Source organism: Bufo bufo, chromosome 5 (genome assembly GCF_905171765.1).
Source record: "Bufo bufo chromosome 5, aBufBuf1.1, whole genome shotgun sequence".
Taxonomy (NCBI): Eukaryota; Metazoa; Chordata; class Amphibia; order Anura; family Bufonidae; genus Bufo; species Bufo bufo.
This window is the reverse complement of record NC_053393.1, coordinates 536,380,622-536,403,456: the sequence shown is the minus strand read 5'-3', so window position 1 is coordinate 536,403,456 and position 22,835 is coordinate 536,380,622. Positions and strand designations below refer to the sequence as shown.

The following is a 22,835-nucleotide window of genomic DNA, read 5'->3' as shown; positions in this document are numbered from 1 at the left end:
CCCCCCCCCATGAACTCTGCTGCGGATGCATATCATAGAGAGAACAGTGTGTCCAATGACTCCCCCCCCCCCCATGAACTCTGCTGCGGATGCATATCATAGAGAGAACAGTGTGTCCAATGACTCCCCCCCCCCCCCATGAACTCTGCTGCGGATGCATATCATAGAGAGAACAGTGTGTCCAATGACTCCCCCCCCCCCATGAACTCTGCTGCGGATGCATATCAAAGAGAGAACAGTGTGTCCATTGACTCCCCCCCCCCCCCCCCCCCATGAACTCTGCTGCGGATGCATATCATAGAGAGAACAGTGTGTCCAATGACTCCCCCCCCCCCCATGAACTCTGCTTGCTGCTGCTGCATATATAGAGGACAGCCCCTGTCCCCATGAACTCTGCCTGGGGCACAGTAACCATCAGAAGCAAAAATATATAAATTGTATATATATAACTTAAATTGTACTTTATATTTGTGCGGGGAGGGAGGGGCCCGATACTGAGTTTTCTATGGGGCCCCATGATTTCTATGTACGCCTCTGATCAGCGGATTCTCCGTTGGGATCTTATTATAAAGTTCAGTTACTTTTCTATATCTATAAGAGATTCCACTAAATGACATGTTGGATAATTCCCATATGGCCTTAGAGAGCCATTAAAGAGTTGACATATACTGTAGAAGCATACAGTGGATATAAGAAGTCTACACGCCCCTGTTAAAATGTCAGATTTCTGTGATGTGAAAAAATGAGACAAAGATAAATCGTTTCAGAACTTTTTCCACCTTTAATGTGACCTATAAATTGCACCACTCAATTGAAAAATTGTGTTGATCACGAATATTCGAATTTCGAATTTTTATCGTGAATATAGGTACTTTGAAAATTCGCGAATATTTCGAATATAGTTATATATATTCGTAATTTCAAATATTTGAATCCCCCCCCCTTTTTTTTATTTTATTCAATTTTTTTTTTTTAATCAATACACATGATCCCTCCCTGCTTCTAGCTTGTGGGCCAATGAGAAGGCTGCAATATACTTGACTTTAGGAGTAGTGTTGTTTGCGAATTTTGCACTATATTTGTTTTTTTCGAATATTCGCTATATTGCTATATATTCTTGTTTTAGAATATTACGAATATTCGAAAAAACAAAGTTATAGCAATATAGAGAATATTCGAAAAAAATAGGGGCGGGATTATAAAATATTCCGGATTATTGGTTTACCATAGAAATGTATGGAAAATTCGCCTTTGCTAAAGAGCCCAGTAAAGGGTATTTTATACTCCCACAGACGAGCACTAGATTTTGAGACTTTCTGGATTATTAGATGGCAGATTAAAGGAATTGCAGTATACTTTGTCATGGCAGAAATCCATACTCCTTGACCTCATGCTGGGAATATAAGGTATTAATTTGATATCCGGCGGCTGAGAGACTCCAAATGCCATTTGCAATTACATTACAATATGAGGTCATCTTTTACCTGCAATCAGACGATTGCTTCTTCCCGGCATTTACACGCCGACCCAGCGCGCCACGTAACATGAATGATCCATACATTGCAGGTGTATGAAGTGGTCCCGTGTCACAGTGACTGCAACCAGTACGTGTGGATCACAGAGCCGTGGAGCGTGTGTAAGGTCACCAGCATTGACCTCAAGCAGAACTGCGGGGAAGGGGTCCAGACCAAGAGAGTCCGGTAAGAGCGGTGCCTTAAAGGGGAACTCCACTCGAGAGACGTGATCAAGCATAGAATGTGTGGCTAAAATGTATCAATTCCTTATTTATTTATATATTTATGCCCCTTTGTGCGTAGGAGCTTAGGAGGCGATATTACTGTGTAGGGAAAAAGGGGGTGGGGCCTGACACTGATTTTCAGGTCACAGATTGCTGCAATGCAGAAACCATACTGTAACAAAGTTACAGCACTAAAGTTTCAAAATAGCCTTAGGAACACTGCCCTCCATCCATTCATATCCATCCAAATGGGCGACTAAGCATTCTTGCCTCTGAGCAACAATTTGGTTAATTAGATTTAGAGGGGTTGTCTAGAATTAGACAAACATTTTTACTACAACAGCGCCTCCCCTGTCCACAGGTGGTGTGTGGTATTGCAGCTTACCCCCCTCCCCCATATACTTCAATGGAGCTAAGCTGCAATACCAGACACATCCTATTAAGGGGGGGTGGCGCTGTTTGTGAGAGAAAGCAGCCATATTTTTTCTAATCCTGTACAACCTATTTAAATAAGGAACAGTCTGCTCTCCTGGGTGGTAATAGGGTATTTATTTTATGGGCAGGGCACAAGTTTACACAGCAATCAGCATTGAATTAAATGTAAACAACTTTATTGGAAGCAGGAAATGTTCTCAAAGAAATGTGCTGCAATCTCTATAAATATGTATAAAACATATTCTCTTTCCACTAATATCTACATTTATACAGATGCAGCAAACATTAACTTGAGACTCTGTGACTTAAATACATTGTTGCAGAAGGCTTTAAAGTGACAAACAATAAAAGCCATTGAAGAGTTCTGTTACTATCAGGTGTATATGTTAATGTTTGCTACCTCTGTACATTCTTGTGATTGAGAAATTAGACTATTGTAAATAATCTGTAAATAACAGAATTGCTCAGCAGCACCGCCTGCTGGTGAAAGCTGGTATTGCTAGGTCTGTGCACATATAGATACTTTTTTTTTACAATGCCTGCATTTCCATGTCCTCAGATGCATGCAGAACACAGTGGACGGTCCCGCAGATGTCGTAGAGGATTATCTCTGCGAGCCGGAAGAGATGCCTCTAGGAGCCAGGAATTGCAAGTTGCCTTGTCCTGAGGACTGCGTCATGTCGGAGTGGAGTGAATGGAGCAAGTGTCCTTTGGTAAGTAATAGAGATGAACAAATCAAATCCCAGATCCGAATTTCAGGAAAACGATTCACCTCGATGCTGAATTTAATTCGTGCTTCGTGTCAACGAATCGATTTAACCTGAAATAGTATAAAAAACAAAAAAATTCAAACTTACCGCCTCCATTTGCTCGCGAAAGGGCTGCCAGCCTCCATCTTGCTTGAAGATCTCGGCCAAAATCCCGTGCGGCGCCAGATTACATCATCACGCCAGTCAGCGTGATGATGTCATACGTCGCCACGCCAGCCTGCGTGCTGACGTAATCTCGCGCCGCACAGGATTTTGGCCGAGATCTTCAAGCAAGATGGTGGAAGCCGGCCAGTCGCAATTAAATGGAGGCGGTATGTTTGATGAAAAAAAAAATGTTATTGTTAATTTTACACTCAGATGCCGCGATCATGTATGAAGGCGGCATCTGAGGGGTACAATGATGGGCGTGGCGCTATCGCCGCTCCCGGTCATTGCACCGGCTACTTAAAAAAGAAATATGTGCTCCGTGATAAAGTAATTTGTCATGAAGCGAGCTTTTTTGCAAAATTCGGCGAAGCAGCCAAATCGAATTTTCAATAAATTCATTCATCTCTAGGAGGCATCTAGGGAATTGAGATCACGGCGGCATCAAGTAAAATATCTGCCTAAAATATGTGCATCATGTGAGTGCAATAATCACAGTGCTTAGTGGTAATGATGTTGTAGTTACTCCAGACTCAGGATTCCTATTATTACATTCTGCACAGTATATTCATCTTTACACCATATTACAGTTTATATATATGCATATTCTACTAAAAACCACTGTGTACATACATAACTTATCCTGTACTGATCCTGAGTTACATCCTGTATTATACTCCAGAGCTGCACTCACTATTCTGCTGGTGCAGTCACTGTGTACATACATTACATTACTTATCCTGTACTGATCCTGGGTTACATCCAGTATTATACTCCAGAGCTGCACTCACTATTCTGCTGGTGCAGTCACTGTGTACATACATAACTTATCCTATACTGATCCTGAGTTACATCCTGTATTATACTCCAGAGCTGCACTCACTATTCTGCTGGTGCAGTCACTGTGTACATACATTACATTACTTATCCTGTACTGATCCTGGGTTACATCCAGTATTATACTCCAGAGCTGCACTCACTATTCTGCTGGTGCAGTCACTGTGTACATACATAACTTATCCTATACTGATCCTGAGTTACATCCTGTATTATACTCCAGAGCTGCACTCACTATTCTGCTGGTGCAGTCACTGTGTACATACATTACATTACTTATCCTGTACTGATCCTGGGTTACATCCAGTATTATACTCCAGAGCTGCACTCACTATTCTGCTGGTGCAGTCACTGTGTACATACATAACTTTTCCTATACTGATCCTGAGTTACATCCTGTATTATACTCCAGAGCTGCACTCACTATTCTGCTGGTGCAGTCACTGTGTACATACATTACATTACTTATCCTGTACTGATCCTGGGTTACATCCAGTATTATACTCCAGAGCTGCACTCACTATTCTGCTGGTGCAGTCACTGTGTACATACATAACTTATCCTATACTGATCCTGAGTTACATCCTGTATTATACTCCAGAGCTGCACTCACTATTCTGCTGGTGCAGTCACTGTGTATATACATTACATTACTTATCCTGTACTGATCCTGAGTTACATCCTGTATTATACTCCAGAGCTGCACTCACTATTCTGCTGGTGCAGTCACTGTGTACATACATTACATTACTTATCCTGTACTGATCCTGAGTTACATCCTGTATTATACTCCAGAGCTGCACTCACTATTCTGCTGGTGGAGTCACTTTGTATATACATTACATTACTTATCCTGTACTGATACGGAGTTGCATCATGTATTATACTCCAGAGCTGCACTCACTATTCTGCTGGTGGAGTCACTGTGTACATACATTACTTATCCTGTACTGATCCTGAGTTACATCCTGTATTATACTCCAGAGCTGCACTCACTATTCTGCTGGTGGAGTCACTGTGTACATACATTGCATTACTTATCCTGTGCTGATCCTGAGTTACATCCTGTATTATACTCCAGAGCTGCACTCACTATTCTGCTGGTGGAGTCACTGTGTACATACATTACTTATCCTGTACTGATCCTGAGTTACATCCTGTATTACACTCCAGAGCTGCACTCACTATTCTGCTGGTGGAGTCACTGTGTTCATACATTGCATTACTTATCCTGTGCTGATCCTGAGTTACATCCTGTATTATACTCCAGAGCTGCACTCACTATTCTGCTGGTGGAGTCACTGTGTACATACATTACATTACTTATCCTGTAGTGATCCTGAGTTACATCCTGTATTATACTCCAGAGCTGCACTCACTATTCTGCTGGTGCAGTCACTGTGTACATACATTACTTATCCTGTACTGCTCCTGAGTTACATCCTGTATTATACTCCAGAGCTGCACTCACTATTCTGCTGGTGGAGTCACTGTGTACATACATTACTTATCCTGTACTGATCATGAGTTACATCCTGTATTACACTCCAGAGCTGCACTCACTATTCTGCTGGTGGAGTCACTGTGTTCATACATTGCATTACTTATCCTGTGCTGATCCTGAGTTACATCCTGTATTATACTCCAGAGCTGCACTCACTATTCTGCTGGTGCAGTCACTGTGTACATACATTACATTACTTATCCTGTACTGATCCTGAGTTACATCCTGTATTATACTCCAGAGCTGCACTCACTATTCTGCTGGTGGAGTCACTTTGTATATACATTACATTACTTATCCTGTACTGATCCGGAGTTGCATCATGTATTATACTCCAGAGCTGCACTCACTATTCTGCTGGTGGAGTCACTGTGTACATACATTACTTATCCTGTACTGATCCTGAGTTACATCCTGTATTATACTCCAGAGCTGCACTCACTATTCTGCTGGTGGAGTCACTGTGTACATACATTGCATTACTTATCCTGTGCTGATCCTGAGTTACATCCTGTATTATACTCCAGAGCTGCACTCACTATTCTGCTGGTGGAGTCACTGTGTACATACATTACTTATCCTGTACTGATCCTGAGTTACATCCTGTATTACACTCCAGAGCTGCACTCACTATTCTGCTGGTGGAGTCACTGTGTTCATACATTGCATTACTTATCCTGTGCTGATCCTGAGTTACATCCTGTATTATACTCCAGAGCTGCACTCACTATTCTGCTGGTGGAGTCACTGTGTACATACATTACATTACTTATCCTGTAGTGATCCTGAGTTACATCCTGTATTATACTCCAGAGCTGCACTCACTATTCTGCTGGTGCAGTCACTGTGTACATACATTACTTATCCTGTACTGCTCCTGAGTTACATCCTGTATTATACTCCAGAGCTGCACTCACTATTCTGCTGGTGGAGTCACTGTGTACATACATTACTTATCCTGTACTGATCATGAGTTACATCCTGTATTACACTCCAGAGCTGCACTCACTATTCTGCTGGTGGAGTCACTGTGTTCATACATTGCATTACTTATCCTGTGCTGATCCTGAGTTACATCCTGTATTATACTCCAGAGCTGCACTCACTATTCTGCTGGTGCAGTCACTGTGTACATACATTACATTACTTATCCTGTACTGATCCTGAGTTACATCCTGTATTATACTCCAGAGCTGCACTCACTATTCTGCTGGTGGAGTCACTTTGTATATACATTACATTACTTATCCTGTACTGATCCGGAGTTGCATCATGTATTATACTCCAGAGCTGCACTCACTATTCTGCTGGTGGAGTCACTGTGTACATACATTACTTATCCTGTACTGATCCTGAGTTACATCCTGTATTATACTCCAGAGCTGCACTCACTATTCTGCTGGTGGAGTCACTGTGTACATACATTGCATTACTTATCCTGTGCTGATCCTGAGTTACATCCTGTATTATACTCCAGAGCTGCACTCACTATTCTGCTGGTGGAGTCACTGTGTACATACATTACTTATCCTGTACTGATCCTGAGTTACATCCTGTATTACACTCCAGAGCTGCACTCACTATTCTGCTGGTGGAGTCACTGTGTTCATACATTGCATTACTTATCCTGTGCTGATCCTGAGTTACATCCTGTATTATACTCCAGAGCTGCACTCACTATTCTGCTGGTGGAGTCACTGTGTACATACATTACATTACTTATCCTGTAGTGATCCTGAGTTACATCCTGTATTATACTCCAGAGCTGCACTCACTATTCTGCTGGTGCAGTCACTGTGTACATACATTACTTATCCTGTACTGCTCCTGAGTTACATCCTGTATTATACTCCAGAGCTGCACTCACTATTCTGCTGGTGGAGTCACTGTGTACATACATTACTTATCCTGTACTGATCATGAGTTACATCCTGTATTACACTCCAGAGCTGCACTCACTATTCTGCTGGTGGAGTCACTGTGTTCATACATTGCATTACTTATCCTGTGCTGATCCTGAGTTACATCCTGTATTATACTCCAGAGCTGCACTCACTATTCTGCTGGTGCAGTCACTGTGTACATACATTACATTACTTATCCTGTACTGATCCTGAGTTACATCCTGTATTATACTCCAGAGCTGCACTCACTATTCTGCTGGTGGAGTCACTTTGTATATACATTACATTACTTATCCTGTACTGATCCGGAGTTGCATCATGTATTATACTCCAGAGCTGCACTCACTATTCTGCTGGTGGAGTCACTGTGTACATACATTACTTATCTTGTACTGATCCTGAGTTACATCCTGTATTATACTCCAGAGCTGCACTCACTATTCTGCTGGTGGAGTCACTGTGTACATACATTGCATTACTTATCCTGTGCTGATCCTGAGTTACATCCTGTATTATACTCCAGAGCTGCACTCACTATTCTGCTGGTGGAGTCACTGTGTACATACATTACTTATCCTGTACTGATCCTGAGTTACATCCTGTATTACACTCCAGAGCTGCACTCACTATTCTGCTGGTGGAGTCACTGTGTTCATACATTGCATTACTTATCCTGTGCTGATCCTGAGTTACATCCTGTATTATACTCCAGAGCTGCACTCACTATTCTGCTGGTGGAGTCACTGTGTACATACATTACATTACTTATCCTGTAGTGATCCTGAGTTACATCCTGTATTATACTCCAGAGCTGCACTCACTATTCTGCTGGTGCAGTCACTGTGTACATACATTACTTATCCTGTACTGCTCCTGAGTTACATCCTGTATTATACTCCAGAGCTGCACTCACTATTCTGCTGGTGGAGTCACTGTGTACATACATTACTTATCCTGTACTGATCATGAGTTACATCCTGTATTACACTCCAGAGCTGCACTCACTATTCTGCTGGTGGAGTCACTGTGTTCATACATTGCATTACTTATCCTGTGCTGATCCTGAGTTACATCCTGTATTATACTCCAGAGCTGCACTCACTATTCTGCTGGTGCAGTCACTGTGTACATACATTACATTACTTATCCTGTACTGATCCTGAGTTACATCCTGTATTATACTCCAGAGCTGCACTCACTATTCTGCTGGTGGAGTCACTTTGTATATACATTACATTACTTATCCTGTACTGATCCGGAGTTGCATCATGTATTATACTCCAGAGCTGCACTCACTATTCTGCTGGTGGAGTCACTGTGTACATACATTGCATTACTTATCCTGTGCTGATCCTGAGTTACATCCTGTATTATACTCCAGAGCTGCACTCACTATTCTGCTGGTGGAGTCACTGTGTACATACATTACTTATCCTGTACTGATCCTGAGTTACATCCTGTATTACACTCCAGAGCTGCACTCACTATTCTGCTGGTGGAGTCACTGTGTTCATACATTGCATTACTTATCCTGTGCTGATCCTGAGTTACATCCTGTATTATACTCCAGAGCTGCACTCACTATTCTGCTGGTGGAGTCACTGTGTACCTACATTACATTACTTATCCTGTAGTGATCCTGAGTTACATCCTGTATTATACTCCAGAGCTGCACTCACTATTCTGCTGGTGCAGTCACTGTGTACATACATTACTTATCCTGTACTGCTCCTGAGTTACATCCTGTATTATACTCCAGAGCTGCACTCACTATTCTGCTGGTGGAGTCACTGTGTACATACATTACATTACTTATCCTGTACTGATCCTGAGTTACATCCTGTATTATACTCCAGAGCTGCACTGACTACATACATGTGCATTGCTTTAATTGCCGCCTTCACCTCATAACATACACTGTTTAGTGGCATTTTCTCCCAGGTTTTATACCTGGTGCCATTCTGAATACCATACTATTTTAGCGCCAGTGTGAATAAACACATTAAAAACTGAGCGCCTGATAATATGAAACATTTCTTGGAGTAACATTGTCTTATTGAATATTCATCCTTTCTACTACAATAGCTATGACATTAATTAGGTGTCAGACAATGACTTGCTGGGAGAATGCTAATCACTCCGATGCCGCCTCGCACCAGTTATTACAGGTGCATCATGGACGATGTCTAATTAGTATGTAAATACCATAATGGAGTCTGAGCGGCAGACTGGATATACAGTTAGGTCCATATATATTTGGACACTGACACAAATTATTATAATTTTTTTACCTGTTTACTAAAACATATTCAAGTTATAGTTATATAATGGACATGGACATAAAGTCCAGACTTTAAGCTTTCATTTGATGGTATCCACATTAAAATTGGATGAAGGGTTTAGGAGTTTCATCTCCTTTACATCTGGCACCCTGTTTTTAACTGGACCAAAAGAACTTGGACATTTGATTCAAAGGCTGTTTCATGGGCTGGTGTGGGCAATTCCTTCATTATTTCCTTCTCAATTAAGCACATAAAAGGCCTGGAGTTGATTTGAGGTGTGGTGCATTTTGAAGATTCTGCGGAGAAGTAAACATGCGATCAAAGGAGCTCTCCGTGCAGGTGAAACAAGCCATCCTTCATCTGCGAAAAGAGAAAAAACCCATCCTAGAAATTGCTACACTATTAGGAGAGGCAAAATCTATAGTTTGGTACATCCTGAGAAAGAAAGAAAGCACTGGTGACCTCAACAATGCAAAAAGACCTGGATGCCCACGGAAGACAACAGTGGTGGATGATCGCAGAATAATTACCATGGTGAAGAGAAACCCCTTCACAACAGCCGACCAAGTGAACAACACTCTCCAGGATATAGGCGTATCAATATCCAAATCTACCATAAAGAGAAGACTGCATGAAAGTAAATACAGAGGGATCACTGCACGGTGCAGCCACTCATAAGCCTCAAGAATAAGAAGGCTAGATTGGACTTTGCTAAAAAAAAACATCTTAAAAAACCAGCACACTTCTGGAAGAACATTCTTTGGACAGATGAAGCCAAGATCAACCTCTACCAGAATGATGGAAAGAAAAAAGTATGGTGAAGGCATGGTACAGCTCATGATCCAAAGCATACAACATCATCTGTAAAACACGGCGGAGGCAGTGTGATGGCTCGGGCATGCATGGCTGCCAGTGGCCCCGGGGACCCTAGTGTTTATTGATGAGGTGACACAGGACAGAAGCAGCCGGATGAATTCTGGGGTTTTCAGAGACATACTGTCTGCTCAAATCTAGCCAACCTGAATGGTCGGCGTTTCATAATACAGATGGACAATGACCCAAAACATAAAGCCAAAGCAACCCAGGAGTTTATTAAAGCAAAGAAGTGGAATGTTCTTGAATGGTTGAGTCACCGGATCTGAACCCAATAGAGCATTTCACTTGTTACAGACTAAACGTAAGACAGAAAGGACCACAAACAAACAGCAACTGAAAACCGCTGCAGTAAAGGCCGAGCATTAAAAAGGAGGAAACAGCGTCTGGTGATGTCCATAAGTTCAAGACTTCAGGCAGTCATTGCCAACAAAGGAATAATAAAAATAACCCCCTAAAAAAACAGGAAAAGAAAATCCCATATAAACACTTACAAACAAAAAAAACACATACAACAAAAGTTACAGTCCCCAGATCAGTATTGTCCTTTTGCGCTGCAGTTTTTCTTGTGAGGTGGGTACCCTTCACAAATAACCAATGGCTATCATATAGAAAACCGCGCTGCTTCAACTTGAGTGCAGTTCACACCGAAGGAGACAAAAGGTATCTATCGATGTGATTCCTCAGTTTTGGTTCCCACTAAGGTCGATGCTTAAATCTCCTAAAAGACAAAGAAGAGACGGCCCAACCTAGTGAAATACCGCCGACTGAGTTTAAATAACGTGATTTATTGTACTCACAAGATCCATAAAACAACAATCATATAAAATGTGCACGTCCTGTCATGAAACGCCCGACCCGGGTTTCGCCTCCGCTTCGTCTAGATTGCTCCTGGACTCGTCTAGATTGCTCCTTTTTCAAGACACTATGGGCGTTACTACAGGCCTAATTTGCATGTTTACAAAATTCATTTCAAATAACATTCAAGCTCTTTAAATACAAAACCATCAACTCACAATATAACGTAAAATACAACAAGTTAAAACATCTCTTTAGTCTAATTCTGATTTCATAAAACTTTCTCTTTCTCCTCCTTTCAATATCACATGATAAGTTTTCTCTCTTTGTCTTCCATTAGTTCCTCCCCTCAATACAAATAGATCGGCGATCCCCCCCCCTCTTTCTGGAAAAGCCGCATTCGCTTTCTACCTCCGTATAGACCTCGATAATAAACCACCGCACTGACATCCCAATGTCCACAATAGGATGCAACTGACATCTCGATACTTTACATGTTCACTATACAAACTTTGATGTCAAATTCGTCATTTAAGCCCTCAGGCTGTAAAGTGCTGAGTTTGTAGATCCATTCTACTTCTCTTCTGTTGATTCTAATGGATCGCCACCTCTCCAGTTATTACGAAGTTGCTCCAGCCCCATGAAAATCAAACCTTCTGGATTTTTATTATGTATTATTTTTTTTTTTATGTGCAGGGACACTATGTGTCTCTAAACCTTTCTTTACATTTCGTATATGTTCCTGAATTCTTACTTTTAGTTTTCTAGTGGTCCGTCCCCCCTCCCAGACCAATTGTATCTGGGATTAATTCTCTAACCAGCCCTCTTACTGAATATGTGGACTTTTCAGAAAGACGCAGGGGATATTTTGAAGTATTGATCAATACACGGAAGATGTCGCATCTCTGTACACCATCATCCCCAAAGATAAATGGATGAATGCAATCAAGGATTGTCTTGAAAAATATCCAGCAATGATGTTTAAGCAAGGGGAATTTATTTTGGATAAAGAAATTGGTCTGTGCTTAAGAATGATCCCATACTAGGAGACATAATTCCCAAGAATCCCTCTGTTATCTTCAAAAGAGCACCTAGTGTAAAAAATAAGCTTGTACACAGCTTTATATCTACACAACCCACTGAAGGTATGAAACACCAGTTCACATGGTGCTGTTTTTGTCTACCGTGCAAGAACCGTCTGAAAGTTAACAGACAGTGTAGGAAAGAAACTGTGGTGTCTCGGAGCAACGGGACCCTACTCAAAGTAATGGGAGAGCTTTCTTGTGAACACCTGTCTGTGGTTTACATGCTGGAGTGTCCATGTGGCCTCCAGTATGTAGGACGGACCACTAGAAAACTAAAAGAATTCAGGAAGATATATACGAAATATAAAGAAGGGTTTACAGACACATAGTGTCTCTGCACATTTAAAATAAATACATAATAAAAATCCAGATGGTGTGATTTTCATGGGGCTGGAGCAAATGTTGGAGAAGTGGCGATCCATTGAATAGAATCGACAGAAGAGAAGTAGAATGGATCTACAAACTCGGCACTTCGCTTACAAATTTGGCTTAAAAGTTTGTATAGTGAACATGTAAAGTATCGAGATGTCAGTTGTTTCCTAGATGTGGACATTGGGATGTCAGTGCGGTGGTTTATTATCGAGGTCTATACGGAGGTAAAAAGAGAATGCGGCTTTTCCAGAAAGAGGGGGGGGGATCGCCGATCTATTTGAATTGAGGGGAGGAACTAATGGAAGACAAAGAGAGAAAACTAATCATGTGATATTGAAAGGAGGAGAAAGAGAAAGTTTTATGAAATCAGAATTAGACTAAAGAGATGTTTTAACTTGTTGTATTTTATGTGATAGTGTGAGTTGATGGTTTTGTATTTAAAGAGCTTGAATCTTATTTGAAATGAATTTTGTAAACATGCAAATTAGGCCTGTAGTAACGCCCATAGTGTCTCGAAAAAGGAGCAATCTAGACGAGTCCACAGGTGCCCCTGACGAAGCGGAGGCGAAACCCGGGTCAGGCGTTTCATGACAGGACGTGCACATTTTATATGCGTGTTGTTTTATGGATCTTGTGAGTACAATAAATCACGTTATTTAAACTCAGTCGGCGGTATTTCACTAGGTTGGGCCGTCTCTTCTTTGACTTTTAGGAGATTTGAGCATCGACCTTAGTGGGAACCAAAACTGAGGAATCACATCGATAGATACCTTTTGTCTCCTTCAGTGTGAACTGCACTCAAGTTAAAGCAGCGCGGTTTTCTATATTATGTACATTGCCAACAAAGGGTTTTCAACCAAGTATTAGAAATGAACATTTTATTTACAATTATTTAATTTGTCCAATTACTTTTTAGCCCATGAAATGAAGGGATCGAGTTTAAATAATGATTTAGTTCCTCACATTTTTATGCGATCATTTTGTTCAACCCACTGAATGAAAGCTAAAAGCCTGAACTTCAACTGCATATGAATTGTTTTGTTCAAAATCCATTGTGGTAATGTACAGGACAGAAATTAGAAAAATGTTGTCTCTGTCCAAATATTTACGGACCTAACTGTAAGATTCACAAGGACATATACAGACTTAAGTGATAAGCTTTACATTACAGTATGATGAGCCATCATACTGTAATGTTTGTTCCCCTTTAAAAAAAACATTTACTCCTTAGTTAAAAAGTGAAAAACTAAAATGGTGACCATGTTGGTTGTCACAAAGTATAGTTTCCATGATGAAACGCTTAAAAAAGGGATCCTTCTCTTTGGGCAGATTCCCCTGGTTAGAAGGATTCCATGACAATAAGCATATCAGAAAATCTCGTCCTGCTAGGACCACCAGTGATCAGCTGTGATCTATGGCGGGGACCTGGCAGTAAGTTTTCAGTTTCCCTACAGTGACACCAAAGGAGAAGCTTAGTATTACACGATGTCCATGTGCAATGCAGGACAGGACAGGTCCTCCTGATCAAGAGACACTCTTGTAACCTCTCTCCACTCTAGTTAAAGGTGAGATTCCTGAAAAGAGGACCCTTTCCCCTCCTAAACAGGGTATATAAAATGTTTATTAAACTGTACAACCCCTTTAAGGGTAACAATGCTAATTGAAAAGCATCACTCCTCCATAAGACTGCTGGAGATAAGTACAGCGCTCATAGAGATGAGTCCGACAGCTGTGCACATGCTCAGTCTGCTGCTCCTTACATTTTGGATGGAAGGGGGCACTATGGGACTCCTACTCTCGTGAGCTATGGGGGTCTCGGCAGTAGGACTAATCTTATAGATAACCCTCATGCTGTAGATAAGGAGTAATTTCAAGTTGGCAGAATACCCTTTTAAAGGGGTAACTTAATGTATGGAAATAATTCACCTTAAAGGGATTATCTGGGATTACCACCACTCTTGCCTAAGGACTCTTTCTGGTATGCAGGTGAATAAGGCAAAACTGCAATAACATACAGTAGGATCAACCAGTGTAAGAAATGATATAGACAGCTCAGCTCCTCCTCCTCCCAGCATAGTAATCTTTGCACATGCTCACATAGAAATCAATAAATAATTTCTGGCCTGATGTCCTGGTGCATACTGGAAAGGAAACTCACGCAAGATGGCTTCCCTCATAATGATATAAAGAAAACATGCCGTATTGGTATTATTAGAGATGAGCAAAGTTTTCAAAAATTCGATTCAGCTGTTTCGCCGAAGTTCGCAAAGAAATTTGATTCATAATGAATTACTTCATCATGATTCTCATTTCATTGTTTGTAGCGGGTGCAATGAAGGTGAAGGTAAATCGCGCCGCCCCCCCCCCCCATCATTGAACCCCTCAGATGCTGCATTCAATGCTGATGGCGGCATCTGACAGTCACATTGAGGGCCTTTCAGGGGTAAATCAGGGGTTAAAAAATATATATGTCATCGCAGCCATCTTGATTGAAGAAAACGTGCCAAATCTCTCACGTGCTGTGTAACGTAATGTGAATTAATAAACTTACGCAGGCTAAGTGAATAAATATATTTACTAAGTGTGATTAGATATACGATAACACAAACAAATCACATGCTGAATAATAAAAAATAAATAAACATCACTTTATTTATTTTATCAGCCTAAATATCCAACATGCAATATGGGGTGGCACTCCAGTTGCCATGTTGTGGCACATGGACGACACCCAAGGGTGTACAAGAAATAGGGCAAATCAATACTTACATCCTACCTAGAATGTAGTCTTCAATGGAGTGGCATATATTTTTTAGTGCAGACCACAGTTATTCCCATTAGCCCCTCCTCCATTGTGCTTCACGCATGTCTCTGAGTTCACTCAGGGATGCGTTCTTATCAGCACAATAATGGATGGTTTTCTAACCCACTACATTACAAGGAAAACTTGTAAACCATTACACAGTGTATTAAACATAATATAAAAGAGGATAGAATTGAAGGGGACAGAAGCAATCAGTACTTAAAATTACCCTTACAATACACACAAAAGTTGGCCGCGGCAGCCTCTCTGCGAGCAAATGGATGAGGTATGTTTTGTTTTGTCTTTTTTTACCCCCATTTCAGGAAAAATTGATTCATTACCACGAAGCGCCAGGAAATTTGGATTTGTGGCGAATTTTTTTATATTCTGAAACTTACATCAGAGTCAATTTGTTTAATTTCAATTCGCTCAACACTAATTATTATTATTATTATTATTATTATTATTATTCCTGTTATTATTATTTTATTTATTATTATTTTTCTCCAAAAATTTAAATTGTGTGTTTTTTTATTTATTTATTTTGGTCCTTTTTTTAAGTTTCCATGGCATAGAAGACGTGGAAAACGCAGTAATAGGGATAATTAGAATATGACAATGAAGTTGCAAACTTGGCAAAACAGCGTGATTACGTCTGGGAGATCTTCATTATTATGCAAATGCGTCTCCAGCCTTCGTAATGACATGTTTAGTATTTTAATTCTCTGTTTGAGCTTCAGATTGTTGTTTGCTTAATTTGCTTGTCTGATGTGTGATGTGTGTTTGCAGACCCAGAAGAAGAGCGCCTGCCGGTAATTGAAAGCCCTCAGAGGCTGCCATGTTCACCTTGTTACTTAATGGTGCTTAATGTCCTTTCTCTACTGTTTTACAGCCTTGTGATGGAACCAGCTTTCGCGAGCGGTCAGCCGTGCCCATTCGACAGGCAGCGGAAGGCAAAGTCTGCCATATTGCCGCCGAAACCGAACCTTGTGTCTTGAACAACAACTGCTTCCATTATGAATACAATGTAACAGGTAGGTGCGAGTGGTGTACTGTATGTAGTCTGCATGGAGGAAAGACCATCGTGAGAGATGACCTTTATGTATTATACTCATGGGTGTGAGCTGGTAAAGCAGCTGCCAGCTTGACATAAATCTAGCAGGACAATTGGAGCAATGAATGAGGAGATCTCTGGATCCATGTGAGGTACAGGGCTGGTTCTAAGTTTGTTAGAAAGAGGTTGTTGTGTACTATATGATATAATGTTTTACGTACTGCAGAGCTGCACTCACTATTCTGCAGGTGCAGTCACTGTGTACATACATTACATTACTTATCCTGTATTGATCCTGAGTTACATCAAGTATTGTACTCCAGAGCTGTGTAGTGTTGATCGAGCATGCTCGGCCGAACACCAGTTCGGCTCAAGCATCTCGATGCTCGGCACATGGTGGTATTCGGCCGAATACCGCATGTGCTCGAGCGAAATGCTCGAGTCTCCTCCCCGCACGTTTGTTGGATGCTACACAGCCAATAAAAGTGCGAGTAAGTACTGCCCTTCACTGTAATGCCGTAGCCATGTTGGTTACTGCCATTATAGTGATTGGCTGGCGGGAACGCGTCATCGGGTGCTACATAGGACCTGATGACACATGTTCGGCTCAGTGTTAGTCATGGAGACCTGTGCTGAAGAAGGGAAAGACAGTGTAGGGAGTGAAAAAAAAAATTTTAAGTTGAAAAACTTGTCAGAGACTCAAAAGTCCTTTTAAGGACTATTGTTGTGTGTGGCAGCAGCAATATAAATTTTACTGCAACCTGCGCTAAATTGCTAAAACTTTACAGACCCAAAAGTAATTTTAAGGACTATTGTGTGTGGCAGCAGTATCTATTTTTCAGCGCATCCTGCGCTAAATAGCGTGCAATAGTTAGGCCGCTGCAGACAGAGACATTATCTACGCTACATCTTCTGTGTAACGTGTGCGCATCCCAAAAATATCTGACATCCAGTGTATTTTTTCCGTAGACGGTGTCCGCTGTGGACAGTGACATTAGCTGTGCCACAGCTCCTGTGTAACGTTTCCACATCCCAAATACCTGTGACATTCCCTGTAATTTGTTATTAGCCGCTGCTGACATCAGCGACATTATCTGCGGTATATCTCCTGTGTAACGTTTCCACATCCCAAATACCTGTGACATTCCCTGTAATTTTTTATTAGCCGCTGCTGACATCAGCGACATTATCTGCGGTATATCTCCTGTGTTGATCAATCTACTCAAAAGCCCTGATAGAGACCCTCGGGATGTAAATACAAATACTCAACGGTCAATAGACCAAAAAATATCCCTTTAGGGGTCTCTAATAAATAAGTATAGAATAAAAATTATATCTTTATTTCATCATTTAAAACACTCAGTGTCAGGAAAAAAGGATTTCTTAAAACTGTCAGTCCACAGTAGGGTTTGATGCTGGTTAACCTAGTGGCTGCTAGTAGTTGCTAGCGGTGACTGGGGGGTTGACGTCACCTCTAATGACTGTTATAAGCATAGCCAAGTGCTCTGTGCACTATATTAGGAGACAAGTCAGATGGTTTGTGTTATTAAATTATTGTTAGTTTTAATAAGGGTATGGCATGTCCCTAATTTATCAACGTATGTATAAGCTGTTGGCAACTAGTGATGAGCAGCAGAGGTCATATTCGAATTCGCGATATTTTGCGAATATTTTGTAGAATATTCGTCGAATATTCGCGAATTTGAATATTCGTTATATTCTACGATTTTCTACTCGAAAAATCGGCAAGGTAATGATCGCGTAATATGCGAATTTCTCGTAATGCAAATTTTTATCACAAATTTTTCCACTTGCAACTATTAGACAAAGAAGATTATATCACTATATTAGCTAAATTGCTCTATATTCGTATTTTTTTCGAATATTCGCTATATTGCTATAACTTCGTTTTTCGAATATTCGTAATATTCTAAAACAAGAATATATAGCAATATAGCGAATATTCGAAAAAAAACTAATATAGAGCAATTTAGCTAATATAGTGCTATAATCTTCTTTGTCTAAGAAGTTCAGATTGGAAAAAAATTACAACTATTAAAAAAAAAGATTATAGCACTATATTAGCTAAATTGTTCTACATGCTGATGGTGCACGCAGAGGCCGTGGCCCTGGGCGCGTTGAAACTGTGACTGCTGCCAGAGTACAAGAAAAACAATCATCCACGATACCTGGCTTCATGTCCCAGTTTGCAGGACGGCGCAGGACACCAATCTCGAAGTCACACCAGTGCGACCAGGTGGTCGGTTGGATTGCAGCAGATAATGCTTCTAGTCGGTTCAGCACCACCTTTTCTTCCACCAAGTCCAGTCTCAGTAGCCAAGAGTCTGCTCAACACAATCCTCACCCTGATCCTCCTTCCCCCCCACCATGAAGAGTCTTGCCAAACAAGTGATCCCACACTCGGATATTCCGAGGAGCTCTTTTCATTTGGGCCTCTCGACAAGCCCGCTTAAAGAGGGATATGAGATCTTGTGCCCTGATTCCCAAACTCTTGAGCATCCACAGTCACAAGAAGATGGCGGTGGGGAACGGCAATTAGTGTTTCACGAGGTGGATGATAAGGATGAGACACAGTTGTCAATAACTGAGGTTGCTGTTAGGTCAACAAGTCAGGAGGATGACCAGAGTGAGGAAGTGGAAGAGGAGGTGGTGGACGATGAGGTCACTGACCCAACCTGGGAAGGTGGCAAGCCGAGAGAGGACAGCCGTTCAGAGGGGGAGGGATCAACAGCACCGCACCAGGCTGGAAGAGGCAATGGGGTGGCAAAAGGGAGAAGGTGGGCCACACCAAACAGGCCCGCAACTGTTCCCCAGAGCACACCCTTGTGGAAATCTCCCTTGCCAAGGGGTAGGTGTTCCGCAGTCTGGCGCTTTTTGAGAAAAGTGCAGACGACAAAAGAGTGGTAGTTTGCAACCTGTGCCGTACCAAAATGAGCTGGGGCGTTAACACTAGCAACCTCACCACCACCAGCATGATCCGCCACATGACATCCAAGCACCCTAATAAGTGGGCCGAACGCCTAGGTCCACAATCTGTGTCTGCGGGTCACACCACTGCCTCCTCTTCCCCTGTGTTAAGCAATGGCCAATCCCCTGTCGAAGGCGCAGGCCCAGATGCCCCTCGCCCTGCACCTGGACCTTCGCATGAACCATCAGCAACAACATCCACTACCCTGTCCCAGCGCAGCATCCAAATGTCCTTAACACAGTAATTTGAACACAAGCGCAAATACCCACCCAAAGGCCATAGCACTAAATGCGCAACTTTCTAAATTACTGGCCCTTGAAATGTTGCCATTTAGGCTTGTGGACACTGAGGCCTTCCGTAGCCTGATGTAGGCGGCTGTCCCACGGTATGCAGTCCCCAGCCGCCACTATTTTTCACGGTATGCCGTGCCCGCCTTACACCAGCATGTGTCCCAGAACATCACCCGTGCCCTGACCAACGAAGTTACTATGAAGATCCACTTAACCACGGACACACGGACAAGTGCTGGTGGCCAGGGACGCTACATTTCCCTGACGGCACACTGGGTAAATGTTGTGGAGGCCGGGAGGGAAAGTGCGGACGACAAAAGAATTGTAATTTGCAACCTGTGCCATACAAAAATGAGCAGAGGCGTGAACACTAGCAACCTCAACACCATCAGCATGATCCATCACATGGCATCAAAGCACCGAACGCCTACGTCCACAATCAGTGTCTGCGGGTCACACCACTGCCCCCTCTTCCCTTGTGTTACTTGCTGGCTAATCACCTGTCGAAGGCACAGGCCCGGATGCCTCCCGCCCTGCACCTGGACCTTCGCAAGCACCATCAGCGACCACATCCACTTCCATGTCCCAGCGCAGTGTACAAATGTCCTTACCCCAGGCATTTGAACGCAAGCCACACACCCACAGGCCATAGCACTAAATGCGCAACTTTCCAAATTACTGGCCCTGGAAATGTTGCCATTTAGGCTTGTGGACACTGAGGCTTTCTGCAGCCTGATGTAGGCGGCCGTCCCTCGTTACGCAGTCCCCAGCCGCCACTATTTTTCATGGTGTGCTGTGACCGCCTTACACCAGCATGTGTCCCGTAACATCACCCGTGCCCTGACCAACGCAGTTACTGGTTACCATTTTGGTAGTGTTTCCATCCATTTCTGACATTTTCATATGAACCAGACACCCTCCCCTCTTCAGAGCAGGGGGTGCATGGTTTAATGCTCGGGTTCTCCCATTGACTTCCATTGTGCTCTGGTGCTCAGTAGAGGACCCTAGCATCCCGAGGTGTTTGACCCGAACACCCGAGCACTTCAGTGCTCGATGAACACTAGAGCTGTGCTCACTATTCTGCTGGTGGAGTCACTGTGTACATAGATTACATTACTTATCCTGTACTGATCCTGAGTTACATCCTGTATTATACTGCAGAGCTGCACTCACTATTCTGCTGGTGGAGTCACTGTGTACATAGATTACATTACTTATGCTGTACTGATCCTGAGTCACATCCTGTATTATACTCCAGAGCTGCATTTACTATTCTGCTGGTGGAGTCACTGTGTACATACATTACTTATCCTGTACTGATCCTGAGTTACATCCTGTATTGTACTCCAGAGCTGCACTCACTATTCTGCTGGTGCAGTCACTGTATACATTCATTCATTACTTATCCTTTGCTGATCCTGAGTGCAGCTCTGAAGTATAATACTGGATGTAACTCATGATCAGTACAGGATAAGTAATTTAATGTATGTACACAATGACTGCTGCAGCAGAATAGTGAGTGCAGCTCTGGAGTATAATACAGGATGTAACTCAGGATCAGTGCAGGACAATTAAATTCTTACAAAGTGACTTTTTTCTGTATTTGTTCTATCTGTTTCAGCTGTATAATCATATTTTTGATAAAAATAAAAGTTGGAAGTTTCATTGTAACTTTTTTCTCTGTAGATTGGAGCACATGTCAGCTAAGTGACAAAGCTGTGTGTGGGAATGGGATCAAAACCAGGATGCTGGACTGTGTCCGTAGTGATGCCAAATCAGTGGCCTTGAAGTTCTGTGAAGAGGTAAGTGGTTGCTCAGCAGGAATTTATATATTCACTTCAATAGGAGCAACACTACAGTAAGTAGCTCTGTCCACTGTTTAGGTAGCTTCAGCACTGGAGCTACTGCAGGACAGCTGATCTTCTAGGGTGCGCAGTATCATTTTCCAGCAATCATAATTTGATGGTCTATCCTAGAAAACATCAAAACATTAGAATTTTGGAATTTTGTCCTCAATGGGGGAATTACAGCCAATAAAGATGTGTCACCTATCTACTGGACAGGCAATAAGTCAGGGGTGAAGCTATGGGAGGTGCAAAGGTTGCAGGTTTTGGACCCTTGGGGGCATCAAAGTTCTTTCTACCACCTAAGAAGACAACAGTATTGTGCATGGTGGGGGCCCTGGTACAGATTTTGTGATAATCACTAGAATGGACGATTGGATCCTACTTGACCCCAGCTATGCAACTGTTGCATGGAGGGGAAGTATGAAGGTAGCAATGGTCTAGCAGTCAACGGGGGCTCCAGCCATCAGACGCCCACCAATCCAACATCCCTTGCTTACCCTGTGGATAGATAATGGATGGTTTTGACTGGACTACCCCTTTAATTACACCCATGGTATGATACAGATTTATCCTATCCCTTGCAGCTCGGTTTGGAGAAGACCTGGCAGATGAACACGTCCTGCGTTGTCGAATGCCCTGTAAATTGTCAACTCTCGGACTGGTCTCTATGGTCGAAGTGCTCAGCAGATTGTGGACTCTCAGGTTTGTACCTAATATCAACCTAAGTGGAAGTGATGAGTGGAAGTGGCAAAATCAAATTGGTGGACTAATCCATATCCTGAATGGCTGATCATGGCGAGGGATTATATGTAGATATGGAATTAGCAGTGCTGACATTGTCATGTGGCATAATTAATCTGTGGTTTTACACTGGACTTCTAGACATCAGAGCACCAGGGTCAGACATTACCACCACATCAACCAAGTAAATGCTTGGGGCTTCAGAGATCAAGCGGTCCCTGCTGGACCCAAGCGGTTGGCTGAAAGGGTAGGCATATTGCATGATCAGCTGGTCCAGTTGCACGGGGCCAAGGGAGAGGGGCTCTTCCCAGCTGTAGAGCAGTAGCAGAGGTGGCCATGTGGCACTGCTTCGCTGAGAGTGGGGCTTAG

The 22,835-nt window shown here is 42.4% G+C and overlaps 1 protein-coding gene across 4 annotated transcripts in view; it reads left to right on the top strand.

Annotated features, from left to right (window-relative positions):
- Positions 1 to 22,835, top strand: part of THSD7A (thrombospondin type 1 domain containing 7A) — a 520,549-nt gene that overhangs the window by 479,940 nt on the left and 17,774 nt on the right. For all 4 annotated transcript variants that reach the window (XM_040431278.1, XM_040431279.1, XM_040431276.1 and 1 more), the window contains 5 exons: positions 1,567 to 1,700; positions 2,733 to 2,886; positions 16,438 to 16,579; positions 21,565 to 21,680; positions 22,310 to 22,427. In XM_040431278.1, the coding sequence (XP_040287212.1) occupies positions 1,567 to 1,700; positions 2,733 to 2,886; positions 16,438 to 16,579; positions 21,565 to 21,680; positions 22,310 to 22,427 (664 nt within the window). The remainder of the gene's footprint in view (positions 1 to 1,566; positions 1,701 to 2,732; positions 2,887 to 16,437; positions 16,580 to 21,564; positions 21,681 to 22,309; positions 22,428 to 22,835) is intronic.